Genomic DNA, 22,262 nt, shown 5'->3' with positions numbered 1-22,262 from the left:
ACTACAGTTCCCATCATCCCTGAACACTGGTCCTGCTAGCTAGAGATGATGGGAGTTGTAGTCCAAATACATCTGGAGACCCAAGTTTGGGAAACCCTGATCTAGCCCAGCAAACAGCTGGTGCAGGAAATCCACTGCTACAGAAATTCCAATATGTGTCAATCCAGCCTCACCTTTTAAAAGTGAAAGGAGAGTTCACCAGCTTCTGCGGCAGCCTGTTCTCTAAAGAAGGGCTGGGGAACTGTATGTCACTTTCCATGCCTCTCTATCCAGCTCTTGGCTACAGTTATCACTGGCCCTGCTCAGCAGCCCTCGTAAGTGCTTTTACCTGACTGAAATGTTTTATTGAACTGTATTAATGCCTTTTGGCTGCCTGGAAGGTGTGTGCATACGCACGTGCATGTGTAGGTATGTAAACCTGACTTTTGTGTGGCTGGAATGTAGCCTGCTATGCAAAGGTGAAAGCCATATCCATTTCTCTGCCCAGTTTTGCCTCTGGCTCCACCCTCCACTGGCATGCATCCCCCAGAAGTCTGCATGTGAGGGAACATGACAGTCAGAGGAAACTTGCACAAATTGTTGAAAAGGCAATCTGCCTCTCCTACCTCAAATAAGTACAGTGGTACCTCGGTTTAAGAACAGCCCTGTTTACAAACCATTCAGTATACAAACTCCACAAAACCGGAAGTAGTGTTCTGATTAGTGAACTCTACCTTGGTCTACGAACAGAAGCCGAATGGTGGAAGGGCACCGGCGGCGGGAGGCCTCATTAGGGAAAGTGTGCCTCGGTTTAAGAATGGCTTTGGTTTAAGAACGGACTTCCGGAACAGATTACGTTTGTAACCTGAGGTACCACTGTAGTTGTGAATCTTGTTGGTTGTAGCACCTCTTGTCAAACTTTTACAGTTTCAAAAGCGGGTTTAAAACACTTCATGTATCTCTTTACAAATATTCCAAGATATTGGGCTAGATAGACCAGTTGTCTGGCTCTGTATAAGGCAGTTTCCTAGGTTCCTCAGATCAGTACATTTTTGTGTGGTATGACAGCCTAGGTTGTGCCAAGCTCACACATCCAAAATAAGAATGTTATAAATTTCTGTCTTGCCACTGGGAAGGTTTTGGTTTAGAATGCTTTTTTTATAGTCTGGCCAATAAACAGCCTACTTTCTTGTTTCCCTGTGTGACCCATATAGCTATCAGGGGTAGAGATGTGGGAAAAATTTGATTCAGGTCTCATTTAAAGCTGAATCTATCAAATTCACAATTTCCAGAAGGATATGCAATCCCCCATGCTTTAAAATTTGCACTTATCTGAATTTTACTACCCCAATTCACCAAGCATTGTTTTTTAAAAATGCTTTCATTAAGAGAAAGTTTTGCTGAAAATGAATATATTGGTGGAAAAGACATAGGAGAAATTGCTTGCAAAAACTGCAAATAAGAATGTACTTATTAGTAGAAGTTTGCACTAAAATGCTTGTGGAATTTCATTAGGATTTTTTAAAACAAACAAACAAACAAACCCAAAACCACAAATTGCTGTGAAATGTGGAGAACTGAATTTAAGATTAGAAAAATGAAGAGAACTGAAATTGACAGGTCTTTCAATCCCTAGTCAAGTATTCGTGGTTTATGCTAGACATTTTAAAGAAAAAATGTTGATGCATCTTCAAGGTAAGTGGCTAGAACATAGGATTGCAGAAGGGCTACATAACGAAGTTCCCCCCTTTTTTCGCTAGACACAGTCACGCTGGCAACTGACTTCCTACATTGGTTGGCACCACAAAAACATGACACAAGTGTGACTTTACTTCCAATAAAGTTTTTTTTTGCTTCGTTTAAAGAGAGATAGGTTCCTACTAATCATGCCTGGACAAATTAGCATTTAAATATGTGTAAAGTATTTTGAACTATAGTGCTTGGTGCTGGAGGCAGCAGTGAATAAACAAAAACAAAAAAAAACTTCAAGTATTTAGGCCCTTCTATCCCTCAGTTCCCTTTTCTCATAATGAATATGCTGTATTCATTGGCGTCTGTAAGTAACATTAGCAGAAGGTAGGAGAGGGACTGCTTAGCAACCCACAGAAATCCCAAAGAGAGGTGGAAAGGAAGTGATTTTCATGTAATTATTCACTGCTACAAAAGCTGTTGTCAGGTAGACACTAGAAACATAGCTGTTTTATTATTCCCCTAACCTACTTTTAATCTTTTGAGAATCACTTCCATTAAAAGAGGGGGAAAGAAAGGGCTTAATTCAGCCATTTTATGCCTAACCATTTAAGTTCTGTTTTCTCCCCTAATGAAGCCTCTGCTTACAGAAGCTGTGTTGTTGAAAACCCCTGGGTAGTAAAACCTCAGAAACAAAATGAGTCCTGTATCCAAATACTGCACATTTGCTGCTATTTATATACACAATGTAGAGTTCATATTTTGTGTTGCTTTATTTTCCCATTGAATTACAGCATTTAAGGGCGAGACAAACCGAAGGTATAATAAGATTATATGTACACGTAGTAATGAAAAGCTTGGATTACTGTGATGAAAGGTTAAACATACTTATATTTGATCATACCGGAGCACTTTCCGCACTTAAGATTCCACAGAAGGCACAATTTAAGTCTTGTTTGCTTGTGAGATAAAATCTTGGGCAGCCCCTGAGTTGCGGAATTCCCTCCCCACAGAGGTCTGTCTGGCAATGTCATTGTACAGTTTTCAGTGGATGCTGCAGATGCGCATCTTTACCCTGACCTTTGACCGCTAAGGTCATTTTTAGGACCCACTCTATTTTTGTGTTTTTTTAAAATTGTAAGTTTTTTATCTGTTTAAACAGTATTTTACATTGTAGTCTTCTCTGGGACCTTTAAAACAACAACAACAACAACAACAACAAGCAGCCCATAAATTATGTAACATCTCAGCAACATGTCTACTTCCTTCCTCCCAAACTTAGAGAAAAGCTCAGAAGTATCAAAGAATTTTCAAAAACAGATTTTTGTTTTCAACTTCAGGAAAATTGCTATTTGAAATGTAAATAATGCCAAGACTCATCAACAATAATGCATAATTTATGTCAGTCTTCAACTATAAAATGATTATTCATTCCTTGATGAAAATAAGCATAGTAAACAGCTTTCTGTATCTGGAAGAGTCAGATTTATATAGTAGTAGATCTGAATTTCATTATAAGTGCTCGGGGGGAGGGAAATGCTGTAGTTGGGCTAAAACATCTGTATAGCCACTAATATGCAGGGAACTTTTTCTCAAACATTTCTTGTGTGTGACTGATAATTGAATGCTGCAGAGGAAGTGTGCTTCAGAGCATGCACTACTTAGTTAGTATAAATAGTATAATCAAGCTATAAAGTAATTAATTATACATTTAAAATATAGAGGTTGTTCTCTGTTGTATTGAAACTCAAAATTTTAATGGCTTCAGCAAATTTCTGAATCACACATTGAACTGTAAGAAATTGTTTTCAGTCACCAGAAATCATGGTATTCAATTCAATGCAATGCATGTTATACTTTAACTCATAGGGGGGAATTCAATGTAGCGCTGAGTGGGGAATGCACATGAGGAACTTGGTCTCATGCAGTGGGACTTTGCCTCACTCTCCTTTTCCTGCACCGCTCTGACCTGTTCTGAGGGTTTGCCCAGCTCTCCAGAGCAGATTTAGGGGGAAAGTCCCATTGTACAAGTAGAGCTTGTTCCACAACTGCAACAGTGTCCTTGAATCTCACCTTCAAGTTTGAGCAAAGTCATGTTCATGAAATATATGATGATTTTTGACTGAAACAAAAGTCAAAGAGAGCAGGTTCTCTATGTCCCTTCTTTTCTGTTGTAAAACTGGGATGTGGTGGAACCTTTCCCAGTACAAAAATATTGATCAGTTATGGCAGAATTGTGTTGCGTGTCGAGGTCCCCAAGCCACCCCCCAAATAAATCACAATTCACAAGGAATTTTTGTTTAAGGTTTTTGGCATAATTTTGGCCACAACTTTATTAAAATACATAAATGTGAGTGGTTGCTTAGGCATTGGTTCCGACTATCTGTCCCTGTCCAGGGACAGAACTCACCCCGGATTCCAGCGAAAGCCAGTAAGGGAAAACAATATTGGGGAGAAAATGGAGCTGGGCACCAGACCCTCATCTCTCCCCGCATTCTCCTAGGGGCTTGCACGGCCCAAGCCCCACACCAAGGATTTGGACAAAAGCATGGCGAGCCCCTGGATTCCTTTAACAGAATTCCCTTGCAGTAGCAGCATTGGAAGGGCAGGCACTGCCAACAACATCCCCTCCATCAACCAAAAATTAACGAATGCTTAAACACCACCTTACAAGTTATGACAGTTTGCTACGCAGTAGGCAAAAACCGAATGGCACCAGCCAATCAACCAAATGGACAAAATTCCTACCAGGCCCCTGCCCCAAAAGCAGACGATCCCATGGCAGGCATAGCAAGGTCAGATGCAAGAGCCCTAAATTAGGGAGGGTGGGCGAGTGATCCGGTACACGCTGCAAAAGAGAACGCTCAATGCTGCATGCCCTGCATATAAAACCTTTGGTCCATCCCACAAATTGGCAACATCAAAATTAGCCTAGTAACCCAAACAGCCCAATCTCTTCCAATGACCATCCAAATGATCCCACCCAGCAACTGAGGGGGTGGCCTGTCAGACCCCACCGCAACACGTGCTCTCCATGAAGGAGAACACGCTTTATAGTATCTCATAAATTGAGGGACGCAGGTGGCACTGTGGTCTAAACCACAGAGCCTAGGGCTTGCTGATCAGAAGCTCGGCGGTACAAATCCCCGCGACGGGGTGAGCTCCCGTTGCTTGGTCCCAGCTCCTGCCAACCTAGCAGTTCGAAAGCACGTCAAAGTGCAAGTAGATAAATAGGTACCGCTCCAGCGGGAAGCTAAATGGCGTTTCTGTGCGCTGCTCTGGTTCGCCAGAAGCAGCTTAGTCATGCTGGCCACATGCGCTGTACGCCGGCTCCCCCGGCCAGTAAAGCAAGATGAGCTCCGCAACTCCAGTGTCTTTATCTCATAAATTGGATAGAGTCATCTCTATTCTTCGGGAATAAATCATATATAATAACACAAGAGGGACTCACCAGCAGACTCCGAATCTCCAATGAGAACCTTGACTGTTTTTTGGGAGGAGGATTGGGAAACCCAGTGGGAGATGGAGTATCCTGAAGATACTTCACACTGCAAAATTTTGTCACAGAATTCTTTGTTGTAATTCATAATACCTAGAGTTCTTATTTAGGCATGGTGGGTGAGAGAGAGAAAAGTAAGCAGGAAATCACTAGGAAATCTTTGGAAATGGCAAATTATTCACAGTTCCGGTTGTTGTAAACTATTAATTTCTGATTAGTTTGGCTGAATAGTACATGTGAATTGCACTATTAAGTTGCCATATAGGGTTGCCGTATATCCTCTTTTTCCAGGACACGTCCTCTTTTTCATGGGTATGTAAATTGAGAGTTATCATAGCGATCCATAGTTAAAAGTGGAAGTCAGCAAGTGTCCTCTTTTTTGCTCTTCAAAATATGGCAACCATACCAAATGAACATCGCTTCATCACATAACAATCCTTCCTTTCTTATATTGACCCCTTGTAGATTCTTATACTCACTGAGGAATGTATTTGTGAGCATTGCTTTCTGATCTTTGCGATCAATACCATCAAATGTACATTCCAAAAACACACCTGATAAATTTGTTAGAACTGCTGGATTTCCTTGTTTTTAGTATTTTACAACCATGATATATAAAGCAGCTGGCATTGATGGCATGTTTCAAAAATATCACTTTATCTCTTCAAGTCACGTCATTACATTCAATAGATCCATTGTAGTTCCAACTTTGTAATGTGCAGCTTTGTTGTGATCACTTTTTTATAAAAAACAGTTTTGAATGACTTATTTTTACCACCCCCTTTCTCTGGAGCTTCAAAATATTATATACAATAGTTTTTACTCTTTCCAAACGTACGTTAAAATGGTAAAATCTACAGGGTTGGTGTGAAGTGACTTCCTCATCCCATCCTCTTCACAGCAGCCTCCAAAACCACACCGTGAGGATTCAGGAACCCTGCTGAGTTGGGAGGGAAGCTGAGGTATGGTGGGCTGATTAGAAGGGGGAAATTCTTTAAAACCGAGTGGAAGCTTCCTCCCCAAACTGAACTCCTGCCTGGAGAATTAGTTTATGCAGAGTTTTCAGAAATTCCTCCCTTCTCCCCCTGCGGCCATGTAGTATCACCTTAAGAGAGCCTGGGCCATATGGGACATAACAGCCTCATTAGGTGATCCTGGGGGATCATGAATTGACATCTGTAATTAACAAAGTTATGGCCTTTTCAATCCCAACACACCTGTCCTGTGTCATTTGTTGATGTCACTATGGCACCACCGCTCCTGGCTCTACTCAGCTCACAAAGCCCTTTGCTGGGTGTGGTGGTTGGTGCCACAATGACTCCATGGCAGGGCTGATCTCCCTTCCTCAGTCTTTGGCACAGTGGGAGGTGATGCTCCTGGTTCCTCTCACTGCACTGGTGGCTAGGTACTTACTTGTAAGGCCAATTGCAGGTGAGCTGGGGGTATGGCTGGGGAACGGACCTGATGGGGAAATTATTCTCTGTGGTTGACTTCCTCATTTTCTTCCATGGAAGGTACATATGTCCCTTCTCAGTTCTGAGGCTGGTACCCCCCCTGAAAAGAATTAGACAAAAATGGCTTCAAAATGATTTATTCAATTTCATTGTTCTTTCAGCATCCAAAAGTGTGGTCTCTGGACTGGTAGCAAAGGTTTATGGAATCAAGTTGATCTAGTAGATACCGTCCTCCTTATAGATTATGCAGACATTATTATTATTATTTGTATACCGCCCTTCATCCGTAGATCTCAGGGCAGTTCACAGCATAAAATACAAGGTTGTTGTTTTTTAAAGCATAATAAGCATGTTGTTGTTTAGTCATTTAGTCGTGTCCGACTATTCGTGACCCGATGGACCAGAGCACGCCAGGCACTCCTGTCTTCTACTGCCTCCCGCAGTTTGGTCAGACTCACGCTGGTAGCTTCGAGAACACTGTCCAACCATCTCGTCCTCTGTCATCCCCTTCTCCTTGTGCCCTCCATCTTTCCCAACATGAGGGTCTTTTCCAGGGAGTCTTCTCTTCTCACAAGGTGGCCAAAGTATTGGAGCCTCAGCTTCAGGATCTGTCCTTCCAGTGAGCACTCAGGGCTGATTTCCTTCAGAATGGATAGGTCTGATCTTCTTGCAGTCCATGGGACTCTCAAGAGTCTCCTCCAGCACCATAATTCAAAAGCATCAATTCTAACAAGCATACAACGTAATAAAAACAATAACAAAACAAAACAATTATCTTCCTCTCCTGTCCCTCTAGCTATTTGGCAAATATGACATCACAGCAATTCTGACATATCAATTTTACTCCACTGATGCAAGTGTTAATTCCAAAGGTAGCTTCAGTATGGCATTGGTAAGATGTATGTTTGAAAATGCATTGTGAACAAAAAATATTGCTACAATATTCCACCTAATTAAAGAATTGTGAGATGTTATTTCCAAGAGTTTGAGACCACTTTAGCCCACAAATGGTCTTTAAAAATCCATTTTGGTTTGCCATGCAATGCAGAGAACTGCTGTTGAAGAAATGAGATCTCCAGACTTCTTAGTTAAAATGTGTTTCGTATCCATTTTTCTCACTATGAAGTAGAACATTTTACAGATGTAATCAGCTATATTTTACTCATCATGACAGCAGTGAAACCATTTTAACTTGTGACACAAATTAAATGTGATCGTACTAGTGCTTCAAAACAGAAACACTTCCAGCTTTCAACAACTTGAGAAATCGGAGCCTCTTGGAATTTACATGTAAAATACATTTTATCTTTTTTATGATTTGGAGTTCCATGAGACAACTGTTAATTCAATCCAATTTCTATCTTGCATTAAGCATTTTGTCCTGAAATTTTAACAGTTAAATGATCTACAAACAGAATAAATTGCTAGATAGGAGTATTATCCATGGTTGGATTTTTTGTTTTCTCTCTGGGAAGCTGACTTGTATGCAATATTGCAAAATGCTTTTGAAACTCCCTGTAGTTCCAAATGCAGTTTCCTGTGATCGACCAAAGAAGCAGAAATGGTTTTACAGTTCATTGATGTTGACCATAACTTTTACATTCACAAATTTTAAGCAATCATCATTATATTTGTCTTTATTTATTTGACTGCATTGCCACTTATTTAGACACTATCATGAAACCTTAGGACAAGTTACTTATAACGAACGCTGTTGAAGATATGTTAGTGCTGATAGTATACTCATCAAAGAATAAGTTACAGTTCAGCCACATCTGGAATGCTGTGTCAGAGTTGGCTTTTGGGTAGCACAACTGGTTCCACTGCACTGGGTGTTGAGCCTAGGGGGCACCACTGGGTGTCACAACTATGATGTAATGAACTGAGCAGAACAGAAGGCAAGAGACAAGGGCCACCAAATTTTGGCCTTGCACAGGGCACCGCTGAAATTTGAAAGACCAAAGTCCTCCCCTAGCTGTATGCAGTTCTGGTTGCTTCGTCTAAAAAAAGAATACAGTGGCACCTTGGTTCTTGAACTTAATCTGTTCTGGGAGTCTGTTCGACTCCCGGAACTATTCGAAAACCAAGGTGCGGCTTCTGATTGGCTGCAGGAGCTTCCTGCACTCAATTGGAAGCCGTGGAAGCCATGTCAGACGTTCAGCTTCTGAAAAACGTTCGCAAACTGGAACACTCACTTCCGTGTTCGTGGCGTTTGGGAGCCGATTTGTTTGGGAGCCAAGCCGTTCAAGTACCAAGGTACCACTGTGTAGTTAAACTTGAAATGATAAAGGAGAAGGGGCTGGAGTTGCCATGGGGAAATGGTGATGGGAAGTGCATGGCATGGAGACAGTGGGTAGAGTATATCTATGTGACTCATAAAATCATAAGAGTTGGAAGGAATGCAGGAATATACAGCTGACCCTTATGGGGATTGAACCTGCGACCCTGGACTCACACTACTAGAATTCAGGGTTAACCGATGGAATGGCTTGGCAGTAGATTCAGGAGAGGTAAAAGAAGTTTACTGCCAGAAGATGTAGCAATGGCCTCTGGCTTAAAGGTAAAGGTAAAGGTACCCCTGCCCGTACGGGCCAGTCTTGACAGACTCTAGGGTTGTGCGCCCATCTCACTCAAAGAGGCCAAGGGCCAGCGCTGTCCAAAGACACTTCCGGGTCACGTGGCCAGCGTGACATCGCTGCTCTGGCGAGCCAGAGCCGCACATGGAAACGCCGTTTACCTTCCCGCTGGTAAGCGGTCCCTATTTATCTACTTGCACCCGGGGGTGCTTTCGAACTGCTAGGTTGGCAGGCGCTGGGACCGAACAGCGGGAGCGCGCCCCGCCGCGGGGATTCGAACCGCCGACCTGACGATCGGCAAGCCTAAATTGAGATGTAAACGAATTCACAAGGGATAGGTCTATCAATTGCTGTTTGAACCCGCTGGATATGGTATGGTTCTGATACTGTATGGGTGACAAACAGCAGAATGAATGAGAAGAAACAGAATGATGATAACCGTTATATAGCCATGATGGAAGTTCCTCATTCAAGTCTATTACACTGGTCTGGAAAAAATGTAATCTTTGCAATTTCAAGTGAATTGCAAAAAAACCACAACACACTGGATATCACTAGAGAATCTAATTTCAAGGCTTCTTCTAATAATTTATGATCTGCTTACCTTATAGTAACAAGGATTTTTTTTTTTTTTTACCTTTTTATAATTATTGCTATATTTTGTGTTTGCAGGTATGGGTGGATGCTGGAACGCAAATATTTTTCTCTTATGCCATCTGCCTGGGGTGCTTGACAGCCTTAGGGAGCTACAACAACTACAATAACAACTGCTACAGGTAATACACGATTACAGTCATGTTTATTTTTTCTGTTGAGTGGTCTAGTCTGGCAAATATGTACATGACTTTGAGGTACCCAACTAAATAATTGTGTATGTGGAACAACTTCTGTGATTGCAATAGAATTTTCCCTCTCCGCACATGCCCCCCACTCCGCCGCTAAACCTTTGCTGGAGGGTTGCAGGAACTCTCAAAGCAGATTTAGGGGGTGTGCAAGGGAAGGAGAGGAAGGAGAAGTTCATTTGCGCATTCAAAAGTTATTTTATATGTGCAGTGGAATAGTTGCATAGAGCTAAATATATACCAGTTAGATACACAGAACATGCTTGAGTACTGTGTTTCACATAATGACATTTTAAGGGTTCTGAGCATTACTTGATCCCTTTGCTTTTGAACTGATTTTTTTGACAACGGTAATTTGGAAGGAAGAATTAATGTTCCATTATTAAAGCTATAAAGATAAATATAGAATAGATAATACATTAACTGTATTTTAGGCACATGTATGATGCATGCAGGGACGCGGGTGGCGCTGTGGGTAAAAGCCTCAGCGCCTAGGGCTTGCCGATCGAAAGGTCGGCGGTTCGAATCCCCACGGCGGGGTGCGCTCCCGCTGTTCGGTCCCAGCGCCTGCCAACCTAGCAGTTCGAAAGCACTCTCGGGTGCAAGTAGATAAATAGGGACCGCTTACTAGCGGGAAGGTAAACGGCGTTTCCGTGTGCGGCTCTGGCTCGCCAGAGCAGCGATGTCACGCTGGCCACGTGACCCGGAAGTGTCTTCGGACAGCGCTGGCCCTCGGCCTCTTTGAGTGAGATGGGCGCACAACCCTAGAGTCTGTCAAGACTGGCCCGTACGGGCAGGGGTACGTTTACCTTTACCTTTATGATGCATGCATTATACAAAAATTAACTAGCACAAGTGCTATCATTTGTGAATATTTTTTCATGTACTTAGATTTCAGTCATATCCAGTTACCTGGGAGGAAGCCTCACTGAACAGGGTGGGACTTATTTTTTGAGTAGACATGCAGCGGATTGTTCTGTTCAGAAAATATATGGCTAAAGTTACGTCATCCAACCCCCTTTTTCTGACAAAGATTAGAATCCTACATGGTGGTACATTAGCATTGGTGTCATACTAGTATAAAATTGTGAATTTGTTCGGTATTCACTGCAGGTGTGGTATCATCTTTCATTAAATTACATGGAATGGCTAGTGGTTCTGGTACCATATTTTGGGGATGAAAAATTTACACAGTATACCCTTTGGAGAATGCTGATTATCTGAGTGTTTGTAAAATGGCAGGTAATGGATAGAACAAGAGTAGTGTCCATTTCATAAACACTTTTTAAAAGCTATAACACAGCAGCCATAAGATCTAGGTACCGCCATGTGACAATAACCTTGATATTTCACAAAGAAATTTGAAAGTGGTGTATTGGCTCCCTCTAGTGTAAACTTTAATGCTTATCCCCTTTAACTGTATTGCCAGCACGCAAAACATGCCCTTAATTCACCTCTTAGTTTCATCTTTCGTAATTCTAAATAATCATCAGCTTGTTCGTTCTTAAGACTACTATGGTATATTATTAAGTGATTGATCACTCATTTGATTCTGGGACCAGTTTGTCTGTTTACTTATAACAGCTTTTCTTCATAAAAATGACATTACCTAGGTAAACATTACAATTTTAATTTTTGTTAATAAGATTGTGTGTGTGTGTGTGTGTGTGTGTGTGTGTATAAACTTTTTAAAAAATAAAATAATGATTTGTATCACATGGGAGAATTTTATTTCTATCCTGGGATAGCTCAGTTGTCAGACCATGAGATTCTTAATCTCTGCTGAGATATTCCCTCAGATGGAGAATGAACTATGATATTTTGAGAACATTAAAAGCCAAATATATTTTTTCATGAATTTTAATTGGATTCGTAATGTATCTGATACTATTTTACCTTCAGATTTTACCTTTTTAAAATCCCAATTCCTAGTCACTAACACAATTTGCATAAAACATACTAAGGTTTCTGGGAGGTAAGTTTAAGATGTTTTTGTGAAAATCAGATGCTGCTAAGCTGCTATAAGGAAATTGAAATATACTGCAAAAATAAAGTCAGTGTCAATTTTATTAATAGGCTGCAAAGTCCCACTATCCTGTTCACTCACCATGTTTATTGAACTATAAATTCAGCTGGTCTGTTGGTCTATTTATTATGCAAAAAAGGAAGGGAGGAATATCCAGTTTAAACAGACGCCATACAGTTATTGTAACTGATACATATATCTGAAGCACAGTCTAGCATTTCCCCCAGTCAGTGGTATTTATTATAATATTTTTTAATGCAGCCAGCCTGTAAAAATGTAAGATTCTTTACACATTAAAATGACTGAATCTATCAGTTCAGTTGAAGGCGTGCTGTGGTCCATGGAGTCACGAAGAGTCGGACATGACTAAACGACTAAACAACCACAACATCAGTTCAGTCATTAAGAAATGATGCCTTAGGCCAGGACTTATTTCAGTAAATTACAAGATAAACCAGTATTATGTAGTAGATCCAACTATTCAGTCATGCCTGACATTGTAAGTCATGCCAACTCATAATATTCATCAATATTGCAGTCTTATCATGAGAGTAGAGAACGTTTCTTATCTGAGCCTTGGGCAAAGTTAACACATTTCTTAACAAATTCCAGAGAGGTAGCTTTGTTAAGCTGTTGCAAGAACAACAATGTCTTGTGGCATCTTAAAGGCTAATAAACAAACCTGCTACTTTTAAGATGCCACAAGTCTGTTTTGTTTACATTTTTCCCTCTTTTACTGACTACTGTGAAATTACAAATTGTATTGTAAACATTTACTCACACTTTTCAAACAGCATCCATCAAGATGTGAAGGAATCATATGCAGGATTTGGTAAAACAGATGGTTTATCAGCAGGGCCGGCTCACCCATGAGGCAAGGTGAGGCAACTGCCTCAGGCAGGAGGTTCCAAAGGAGCAGCAGATCCCGATGTAGATCTTTCTTCCTCCCTTGTTCCTGATGTAGATCTTCCATCACATCTTCTTCCCTGGCAGGGAGGGGAATGCCATTTTGTGGTTTGCCTCAGGTGCCAAAATGTCTTGGGCCTGTTCTGTTTATCAGTATAAAAAAAAATTGCTTGCCTGAAGTGTGTCACTGGAAACAAAGCTGACTATAAACCTGCTTCAGGCAGCAGCCCTGCACATAAATATTGATTGCAAATACTAAAATGTACCACCTCTGAAGGGTTTGTGTCACTTCTTCTAAGGTTAAGAGTTTTCTCTGTTGACCTTGAAGCATATCTGCATCACTATGAACTCAGCTATGTTGAGGCCCATGAAGCTAATAATTGCAGATCCACAAAGGAGTGATTTGGAAGTTGTCTTACTAGATACTGAGTGGAGAATTGGAAGCAGTGAGGAAGCCCTGCCTATTGGCAAAGTCCACCAATCACAACTTGATGGCCAAATAAAGAGACAGGCACAGACGTTGGGTTGAACTAGGGCCACTTTATTTAAGATTAAACCATAATAAAACCTCTGCAGAGGGGAAGGAACACTATTGCTGCTCTACGGTGACCAAAACACTTGTTTCATTGTCTGATTTTTCTAATAACTTTGGTGTCTTGATCTACATGTGTACCAAATCTCAAAGCTGTTGTAGCCACCCAAAAATATGTGAAGCAAAGCCGCACACTGAGAACAAGCGAATTGCTCTTTCTTCCACAGAGACTGCATTATGCTCTGTTGCTTGAACAGTGGAACAAGCTTTGTGGCTGGTTTTGCCATCTTTTCTGTCCTTGGCTTTATGGCGTATGAGCAGGGAGTGCCCATAGCAGAAGTTGCAGAATCAGGTAAGTACTAAAAGTATACATTTATTATTATTTTAAAGTGTATTTGTTATACTAGTGATATTGTGTACTTTAATCATTATGTATTATTTGTTAAATTTATATCTCACCCCACTGTGCAAGACCACCATATAAACAATTCCTATTTAATTTCTTTTCTTTTTTTTCAGGACCTGGGCTTGCTTTCATTGCTTACCCAAAAGCTGTAACAATGATGCCTCTTTCTCCGTTATGGGCAACTTTGTTTTTCATGATGCTGATATTCCTTGGTTTAGATAGTCAGGTATGGATCAAAGATGACATTTTAGAACATCCTTTCCAGGTGTAACTTAAGCTGAGATCTGAATTTAAATCAAACTGTAACTTTAAATTGAATTTAAAACTAATTTAAATTGCCAGCTTAATATTGCTGAATTCTTGCTTCACTGTACTTCATTTTATTTTATTATTTTAATGTGTCACCCACAGGTGAGTGAGAAGCAAGGTTATAAGATAGGAATGAAATGTTATGAGCCCCAATCTTATACTGGACATGAGTATGCAGAGCCCTTCTTTAAAAGCTAAAGTGGTGGGGACTGCATCTAGCTCTCATCCAAAACAGCCAGTTGGCTGGAATGCAGCTGTTTTGGGGAATCACATGCACACAGCCCTTCTGCATAAGGTTGGAAATCATAAAGTACAGAATATACAGTCTTATACAGTCTTACACACTCACTTTAGAGACACTCATATGGATGGGTTCTAGCAAAACTGGGGCAATGAACTAAAGAGCAGAAAATACGTTTAAGACTAGAGCAGGCTAGCAGCATGGTTCAGGAAGTATTGGATTAGACATGAGAAATATCAAATGAAATCATAGAATCATAGAATTGTAGAGTTTGAAGGTTCCACAAGGGATCGTCTAGTCCAGCCCCCTGCAATGCAGGAATCTTTTGCCTAACATGGGGCTCGAACCCATGACCATGACGTTAAGAGTCTCATGCTCTACCAACTGAGCTATCCCAGCTATCTGATAGCTCCTGAGCACTGATAGACACATAGCACTACAGAGTTTGAAGGTACCCCAAGGGTCATCTAGTTCAACCCACTAACTAACTAAACCAACCAACCAACCAACCAACCTCAGGTTACGCATGTCACAGGCTTGTCATTTAATGCAGTGCCTAGTGCCTGATGCAGTACTTTTCCTGTGGTCAGTGTGGAGGAAATGCCATCGTGCAAGAAAGGCATGCAGAGAGCTCTTATCAGGTGGGAGCAAGTATGGCAAGTTAGGTGCTATCTTTACTGGGGATACTTAAAGCTCTATATAGGAACGGGCTATAAATAATCCAAAAAAAATTAAAGCACATAGTGCACTGACATGTGCTGAGGAACTGGTACTGTAGATCATTTACTCTATATGTCATTTTTTTCTGCATTTGCTTTGTCCAGTTTGTGTGTGTTGAAAGTCTCGTGACAGCCGTGGTAGATATGTACCCAAAGGTTTTCCGGAGGGGATACAGACGAGAGCTGTTGATTCTCGCTCTTTCGATTGTATCATTCTTCCTTGGTCTAATCATGTTAACGGAGGTAAGATATATATATTTGTATTTGGAGTGGTGGGGAAGAAAATTGTTTCCATTCTTTTTTTAACTTGGGCTATGTTCGCACTAGTGGCTTGAAACACTAAGTGATATCTTTCCCCATGCTGAGTGAAACTTTGATCTGCGCACATGTCATCATGTGCACACACACAAAAGCCACCTGAACTAGAGCACAGGGGAGCCATGGCTTCCCTTTTCAAATCAGATGGAAGTTGGTTCCAAGCAAAACACATCAAAGAACTACGGGACGCAGGTGGGTTGTGGCTAACATCATGTGAGCCCAGCTTTGAAAACTAGCAGTGGGAGTAAAATAGCAGTAATTAGCAGTGTGAGCACAGCCTTAGAAATTCTAAGCAAAACTATTTGAGGATTGATAGACACCTGGAGCAACAAAATATTGATCAAATGTTGTTCTGTGACAAAATACAACATACTTGGAAAGATAAAAAACTCAAAGGAACTGCATATGGGAACATAAATTATTGTATTATAGCGATGGGGGCCTTTTACTTCACACATCATCCTCACTATCAGATATATGGCAATTGAACATGGTCATCTGTTGCTTTTGGTTCAAAGGTATATTGTTAGTCTAGTTTGAAATAAAGAGCTGAGTGGCTTGGTGCTCTTGCAGCAATGCAGAACTCTTTATATATAGGCTGGCAGCCTCACAGGAATTCCTAGAATGTCCGCATGATGCCCTGTTGTCACTTGGAAACTGTAGGAAGTGCTGTGAGGAGAGATGCTGCATTTGTAAAGAGCTCTGCTCCACTGCAAGTGTGCGCAGTGTGTTCTAAACATGTCACAGACACCTCTTTATAGTGTATAAGGTAAGAATAGCACACGTTGCCTTTCTCATTGAGAATAGTCTCTGAAATTCTCACACTCCCTGGCCTCTTCCTAAACATCTGCTTCACCCCACACCATCTCTTAAGTTGCTGAAAATTAAAATTAAAATAGTTGGTGGAGTTCACCTAATGAACCCCATCAGTGGAAGCCGTGTGCAAGGGCTACTGTTTATGCAATGAGGCTTCCCCACCTTCCCCCAGCAAACTCCCTGAAATTGGCTCTGGGAGTGTTGGGAGAACCCCCAAAACAACACACAGTGGGAGGCGGGTCATTCCATTGGGAAGCAGTTATGCTTGCATACACAGAAAGCTTGCTATAGCGTGACTTTGAATTCAACCCTGCAAAATGTTCAGCACACTGCTATTTATTGTTCCAATCTGGCTGAACTGTTTCTTTCTTTTTTTTATAATTATTGTGCTATTTTATAGATCTGCTCCTTTTAGGTTTTTTATTTGTGATTTTAAATGGCATCATATTTTATTGTATTTTTACAATACAGTGACAGTTGCATTGAAGGGTAGACTATATTTTATAATAATGGATGAATAAACAGGGTTTGGAGAAGCTAAGGCATGTACTAAAGATGGGATTGCTCAGAGTAGGGAGTTGAGGGCAGACATTTTCTCTACAAGTTTGCAGGATCTAGCATCAGTAGAGGTTCTTCCCTGCCTAACTAGTAAGATGTAAATAAACAAATGAATACATTTAAGATTCATTACATGCATTGGCATTACCTGAGGCTGTTAGAAGAAAACAGATCATTAATCACCATCTTGCAAGGGTTTTCTGTACATATGACCAAGTAATTGTGCTATAGATATCTATTATCTACTCTTAATGACTACTTTCCTACATAACGACATCCTGAATTTGTACTTCAGGATGTTAACATTTAAAACTGCACAGCATACTCTATTGGATATTATTATTAGGCTAATTATTAATTTGGGATACAATAGTATTTCACTAGAACAAAAAAAAAAGGAGGTTGTTGAATGTCCATTTAAAATTGAATACCAAGCTTTCCAACCTTTGCCTTTCAATAATAATAAAAAATAAAAGAGAGGTGTATAACCATATACATATGAGTTGATCTTCTGGTCAAAGTTCACTCTTGCTGAAGGGAGACCACTGAGTCCCTTCTGCAAACAGGATGACTGCTTCCCTTTGTAGAATAGACATTTTGCAACCACCCCAATATGTTTTGCACATTATTGCCCACACAAGCATTAGCACTCTGAAGTGTGCATCCACACAGCTAGTTTAGACCAAAGGCCTATCCAGTCCAGCACTGAGGCCACAGTGGCCAAAGAGTTGCCCCAGGGGAAGCCAGGAAGGAGAGCAATAAACCTCTCACCACTGTTGCTGTTTCCCATCAGTTGCCATATAGAAATACAATCCAGCTTTGTTGTCAATTTTCTCCTTCCTTTTCTATGTATTTTTCAAGCAAGTCCACCTTGTTTCCATGTATAGTTGTTACTCTTCTCAGAGTTTCAGAGCCAGGCTCCTAGTTGTTTTTGTTTGGATTCGGGCTGGCAGTCCTGCTTGAGGCTGGACTAAGCATCAAGGAATAAGCTATTTTTCATGGTGATTAATTCATCTTCCCCATGCTGTTGTGTAGAATGGACCCATAGTATTCAGTTGTTAGTACTTTCGTGCTTACCCAACCGTTTTTGATGGGCTGCAGGAAAAAGAGAAGCAAATTGTTCCAAATCCCAGCACGGCAGCTGCTGCTGTTTCTGCTGCCGGGAAGAGTGCAATGTATGCTGTGAAATAGGCACTCCGCAGTATAAATCAAGTTGCAGTGCGCATCATGTGCCACCAAATGGCACTGTTGTGCAACATTCCATCATGTAAACAATTTCTTTAGAGCTCTTTCCAAAACGTTCCAAGGAGCTTGGCGTAGGGTGCAGAAATTCACTCCTGTTCAAGAGGACTTGATTCCTTGGGAGCACTTGAAAGCAATACTGAAGAGGGTTTGTTGTGCAATGAATTTCAGTCTCAGTTTGCCACTGCAAAGCCTGGATCTAGGCCAGCTCTCAAGACAGCCTCAATAATTAGCTGAGGAGATAAATGGCTAGTGTCCCATTCGATATTTCTGACTTGGGCTGACTGTTGAAGATTAACTTTTGACTCGGAAGCTTTGTATTCCCAAGTCCCTCACCATATGCAGTAATATGATAATATCTATAGTTTCTTACTTGCTGTTATTATAAGAAAGATACTGGTGTCGGCGACACAATAGGACTAGCACATAGATTAAGATTTTGATCAGCTAAAGGAGCATAGGTTACTCTGCCTCCATGTTCAGAGGCAGTCTGCTTCTGAATACCAATTGCTGGAAACCACAGAAGAAGATAATGTTCTTGTTCTCAAGCATCTGTTGGCCACTGGGAGAACAGGATTATGGACAAGATGGCCAATTGGCTGGATCCAGAAGACTCTGATTATGTTCTTGCAAGTTACATTCATATCTTACCCTTTCATGAAAATGTTCCATGCACCCTGACAGATGCCATTCACCCAGAATACTGTCTGTGGTTTTGTACTTGCTCATGCAACACACAACTGAACAAATCTGAATATTCATATAATGTACTTCAGAGACTAAAAGTGTTTTCAGTGATTAGCAACTTAAACCTGAATATATGCAGTTGGAAACTCATCTCGAAAGAGCAATGCTTAGTGCTCTGTCATCAGAAATTAAAGTATAAGACATCTTCGCCTGTCCCCCCCCCCCCGCCGCCCACTCCAGATGTTTACTATGTGTATGGAAATGTACACTGCTTATGGGCTGATACAGTGTAAGACTTTTTATGTAACAGATATTGCCTTAAAATTCCAGGGTGTTTAGAAGGAGGAGAATTCATAATTCACGTGGTGTCTCAACCTGCTGCCAAGGACAAATAGCTTCACTATCGAGTGTATGCTCCAAAAATAAGCACAAGGTGTGAGGAAGAACTTCTTTAAGACAGGAGATTTTTTGTCTCTCTCACAGTTTCATTCGCCTTCTAATGTGGACAAAGGGCCTGTTTCCCAAAAGCAATATAGGAAGTTTCTTGGGTTGAATATTGTTACCCTTCTGGCAATACAATTCTTAAATAAAATAAAAGAAGGGAAGAACATGGTATAAAACACAGCAAAGCAAAGGATTGCCAAGGGACAATACAAACACGCAGGGGTTTTTTTTTAAAACCAACCATGGTTTTCTTTAATGGTATACTTTGTGTGGTGGAGTAATAATTCTCAAGATCACAACAGGCATGGAGCGCTTCTAAAACTCTTTTATTTCCTGCTCCAGTCCTGAGGAAAGGAACCAGGGAGGAAATAATTAAATCCCTCCTCCGTTGAGAATGATCAGTCACACCTCAAACAGATGATGTTTGCTTTTAATGGTCCCATAAATGCAAGCATGCATTTAACATTGCATCTCATTTGACACTTAAACCTAAGCAAGCACACATCATTTATGTCTCCTTCACCAACTTGGTGCACTCCAGGTGTTTTCAACTACAACATCCACCACCCTTGGCCACTGGCTTTGCCACCTGGGACTGATAGTTGCTGCAGTCCAAAATATCAGCTGGTTTAGAAATTTCCCAAGTGAAGGGAAACCTTATTTCAGCTCTAAAGTGTTATTCGCACTCAACTTTTCCTGTTTTTAACTGTTTATCTTCCAGGGTGGAATGTATGTTTTCCAGTTGTTTGATTCCTATGCAGCCAGTGGAATGTGCCTTCTTTTCGTTGCTATATTTGAATGTGTCTGCATTGGCTGGTTTTACGGTAAGTCAGCAATTCTTGCAATGTTAGGGCCAATTCTGAAATCACATCATGCATTTTTAGAATGAGTCTTACCGTGTTTTCCATAGCCTACCTTGCCATACATCATCCTTTGGATTTCAAGGGTCAGTCTTCTTCAGTCTTGTTTTCATATTGCAAGTTGCATATATTTCCCCTTCTGGTGGATCCTTTTCACATGTGAATCTTCATTTCATAGTACCAGAAGAGTCAGTACAAGTTGTACTTTCTCTAATTATGCATCTAATATCCAATACTTTGGCCACCTCATGAGAAGAGAAGACTCACTGGAAAAGACCCTGATGTTGGGAAAGATGGAGGGCACAAGGAGAAGGGGACGACAGAGGACGAGATGGTTAGACAGTGTTCTCGAAGCTACAAACATGAATCTGACCAAACTGCGGGTGGCAGTGGAAGACAGGAGTGCCTGGCATGCTCTGGTCCATGGGGTCACGAAGAGTCGGACACGACTGAACGACTAAACAACAATATAACATATGAAAAGGAAGTTGTGAGTCTGAGATAGATCTGCTGCTCTTATGCCTGTAGCTTGTACATCTCATCTTCACAAGTCCTTTTTCTATGCTATGCTAGAAAAAACACAGCTTGCACATTCTTCCTCTACTCCATTGTAATATGTGGAGTTGTGTTACATGCCTTTCTCTGGATGCCAAGGTTTATGTTAGTACTACATGTCGTTTGTGCAGTTAAATTCAGCCAAACCATTTGGGTTTGTCCCTTTGTTGACAGAAGGCTTTTTGATCCAGTGGGAGCTTCCAAGAGCAGAAATGGGAAGAGGTGACTTTAACTGATTCCCAGCGCCCTTCCCAAATCTACCACAGAGGGTTGGGGCACCTTTGGGACAGCATGATTGGTGGTGAAGGGGTTGCAGAAGAAAGGAGGAATCTATGAAAATCAAGTTACATTCCTTCCATCAGCGGAGAGAAACCACTGGATACAACTTCTTTTCTTCAAGGATGGCAGAATAGTCACCTAGCAGCGGTGTTTTTTACCTCCTTCTCCCTCTTGATGCTGAGGATACTAAAACTATTAGTGCTCAGCTGAAATTTCACTGAAACAACTCAGCTTTGGAACGTAAAGAAGAATCATAAAGGGGGGGGGAATGTTTTTTTCCTTTTCTTTCAGATTCCCTCCTTTATCTTTGATAACTCTTTCAATTCTCTTTGTTTTGGTTTTAGAAAAAGGTATGCTAGACACTGCCTGTGGTGTCATCAAATCTCTTCCTGGTGTCTATAAGCTCCAGCCACTGTTTTCTTTCCACCTCAGTGCTGCTGGATAACATACCATCATTCTGAGAGAGTTCTTGGGTAAATACTTGGCAGCCTCCATACTGGTTGCTATTTTTTCATCAAGTTCTCTCAGAATGACATTATGTTATTCTATAGCATCATTCCAGGGGTAAATAATTCTGGTGGAAATAACATGTCAACCAAAGGCCTCCATCTGCTGGGAAGGGAGCTGCTGTATCATCTCTGCAGACCCCACTAGAGGTAAAGGAGGGCTTCAATTTTTTCAGCAGGCCCTCCAAAAAACGTTTCTTATATATGCTAGTTGTGAATGAGATTGTGAAAATGGGGGGGGGGGGGCAGATTTTCATCTCATTCCCACCAACTGCATTTACCTCGTGTTTTCAGGCTTTCCTTGCCAATGGCAGAGGCAAGGAATATTCTAAGAATGAAAGCATAAATTCTAATGAGCATAAGCCCTGGTAACCTATATTCATTTTCTATTAATTTTTATATTGGTTTTATTCAGGAAGCAATCGTTTTTATGACAACATTGAAGATATGATTGGGTACAGACCACTGGGATTATTTAAATGGTGTTGGATGTTGCTCACTCCTGGCATTTGCGCTGTAAGTAATGAAAGTGTGATAAAATGATAGAGCAATCTGTAAGGTCCTTGGCAGAACCTTTTCCCAAAGACTTTATGGAAATAATTTTGCAGAAATAGAGCATAATCATGGAGCCACACACATGTGTTGGAACAGGAAGTACACCTCCAAAATGCAAAATAGTTTAACTTCCTGGCATCAGTAAAAAAAAGCAACAATTCCTCATAAATTAAATAAAAAAGTGATTTAAAAACTTATTTAATTTTCAAGCAGATGTTGTTTATTTCAGTATTTCAATATTTTAAATTATTTAGGTATTTCTTT

At 40.9% G+C, this 22,262-nt stretch overlaps 1 protein-coding gene across 1 annotated transcript in view; it reads left to right on the top strand.

Annotated features, from left to right (window-relative positions):
* Nucleotides 1-22,262, top strand: part of SLC6A11 (solute carrier family 6 member 11) — a 96,203-nt gene that overhangs the window by 62,848 nt on the left and 11,093 nt on the right. The window contains exons 8-13 of the mRNA XM_083429176.1: nt 9,870-9,973; nt 13,731-13,855; nt 14,023-14,135; nt 15,284-15,421; nt 19,965-20,067; nt 21,859-21,959. Coding sequence (XP_083285302.1) covers nt 9,870-9,973; nt 13,731-13,855; nt 14,023-14,135; nt 15,284-15,421; nt 19,965-20,067; nt 21,859-21,959 — 684 coding nt within the window. The remainder of the gene's footprint in view (nt 1-9,869; nt 9,974-13,730; nt 13,856-14,022; nt 14,136-15,283; nt 15,422-19,964; nt 20,068-21,858; nt 21,960-22,262) is intronic.

Source organism: Podarcis tiliguerta (genome assembly GCF_965153285.1).
Source record: "Podarcis tiliguerta genome assembly, chromosome: 2".
NCBI lineage: Eukaryota > Metazoa > Chordata > Lepidosauria > Squamata > Lacertidae > Podarcis > Podarcis tiliguerta.
The sequence above is the reverse complement of the archived record's forward strand: the minus strand, read 5'-3'. Positions and strand labels throughout refer to the sequence as shown.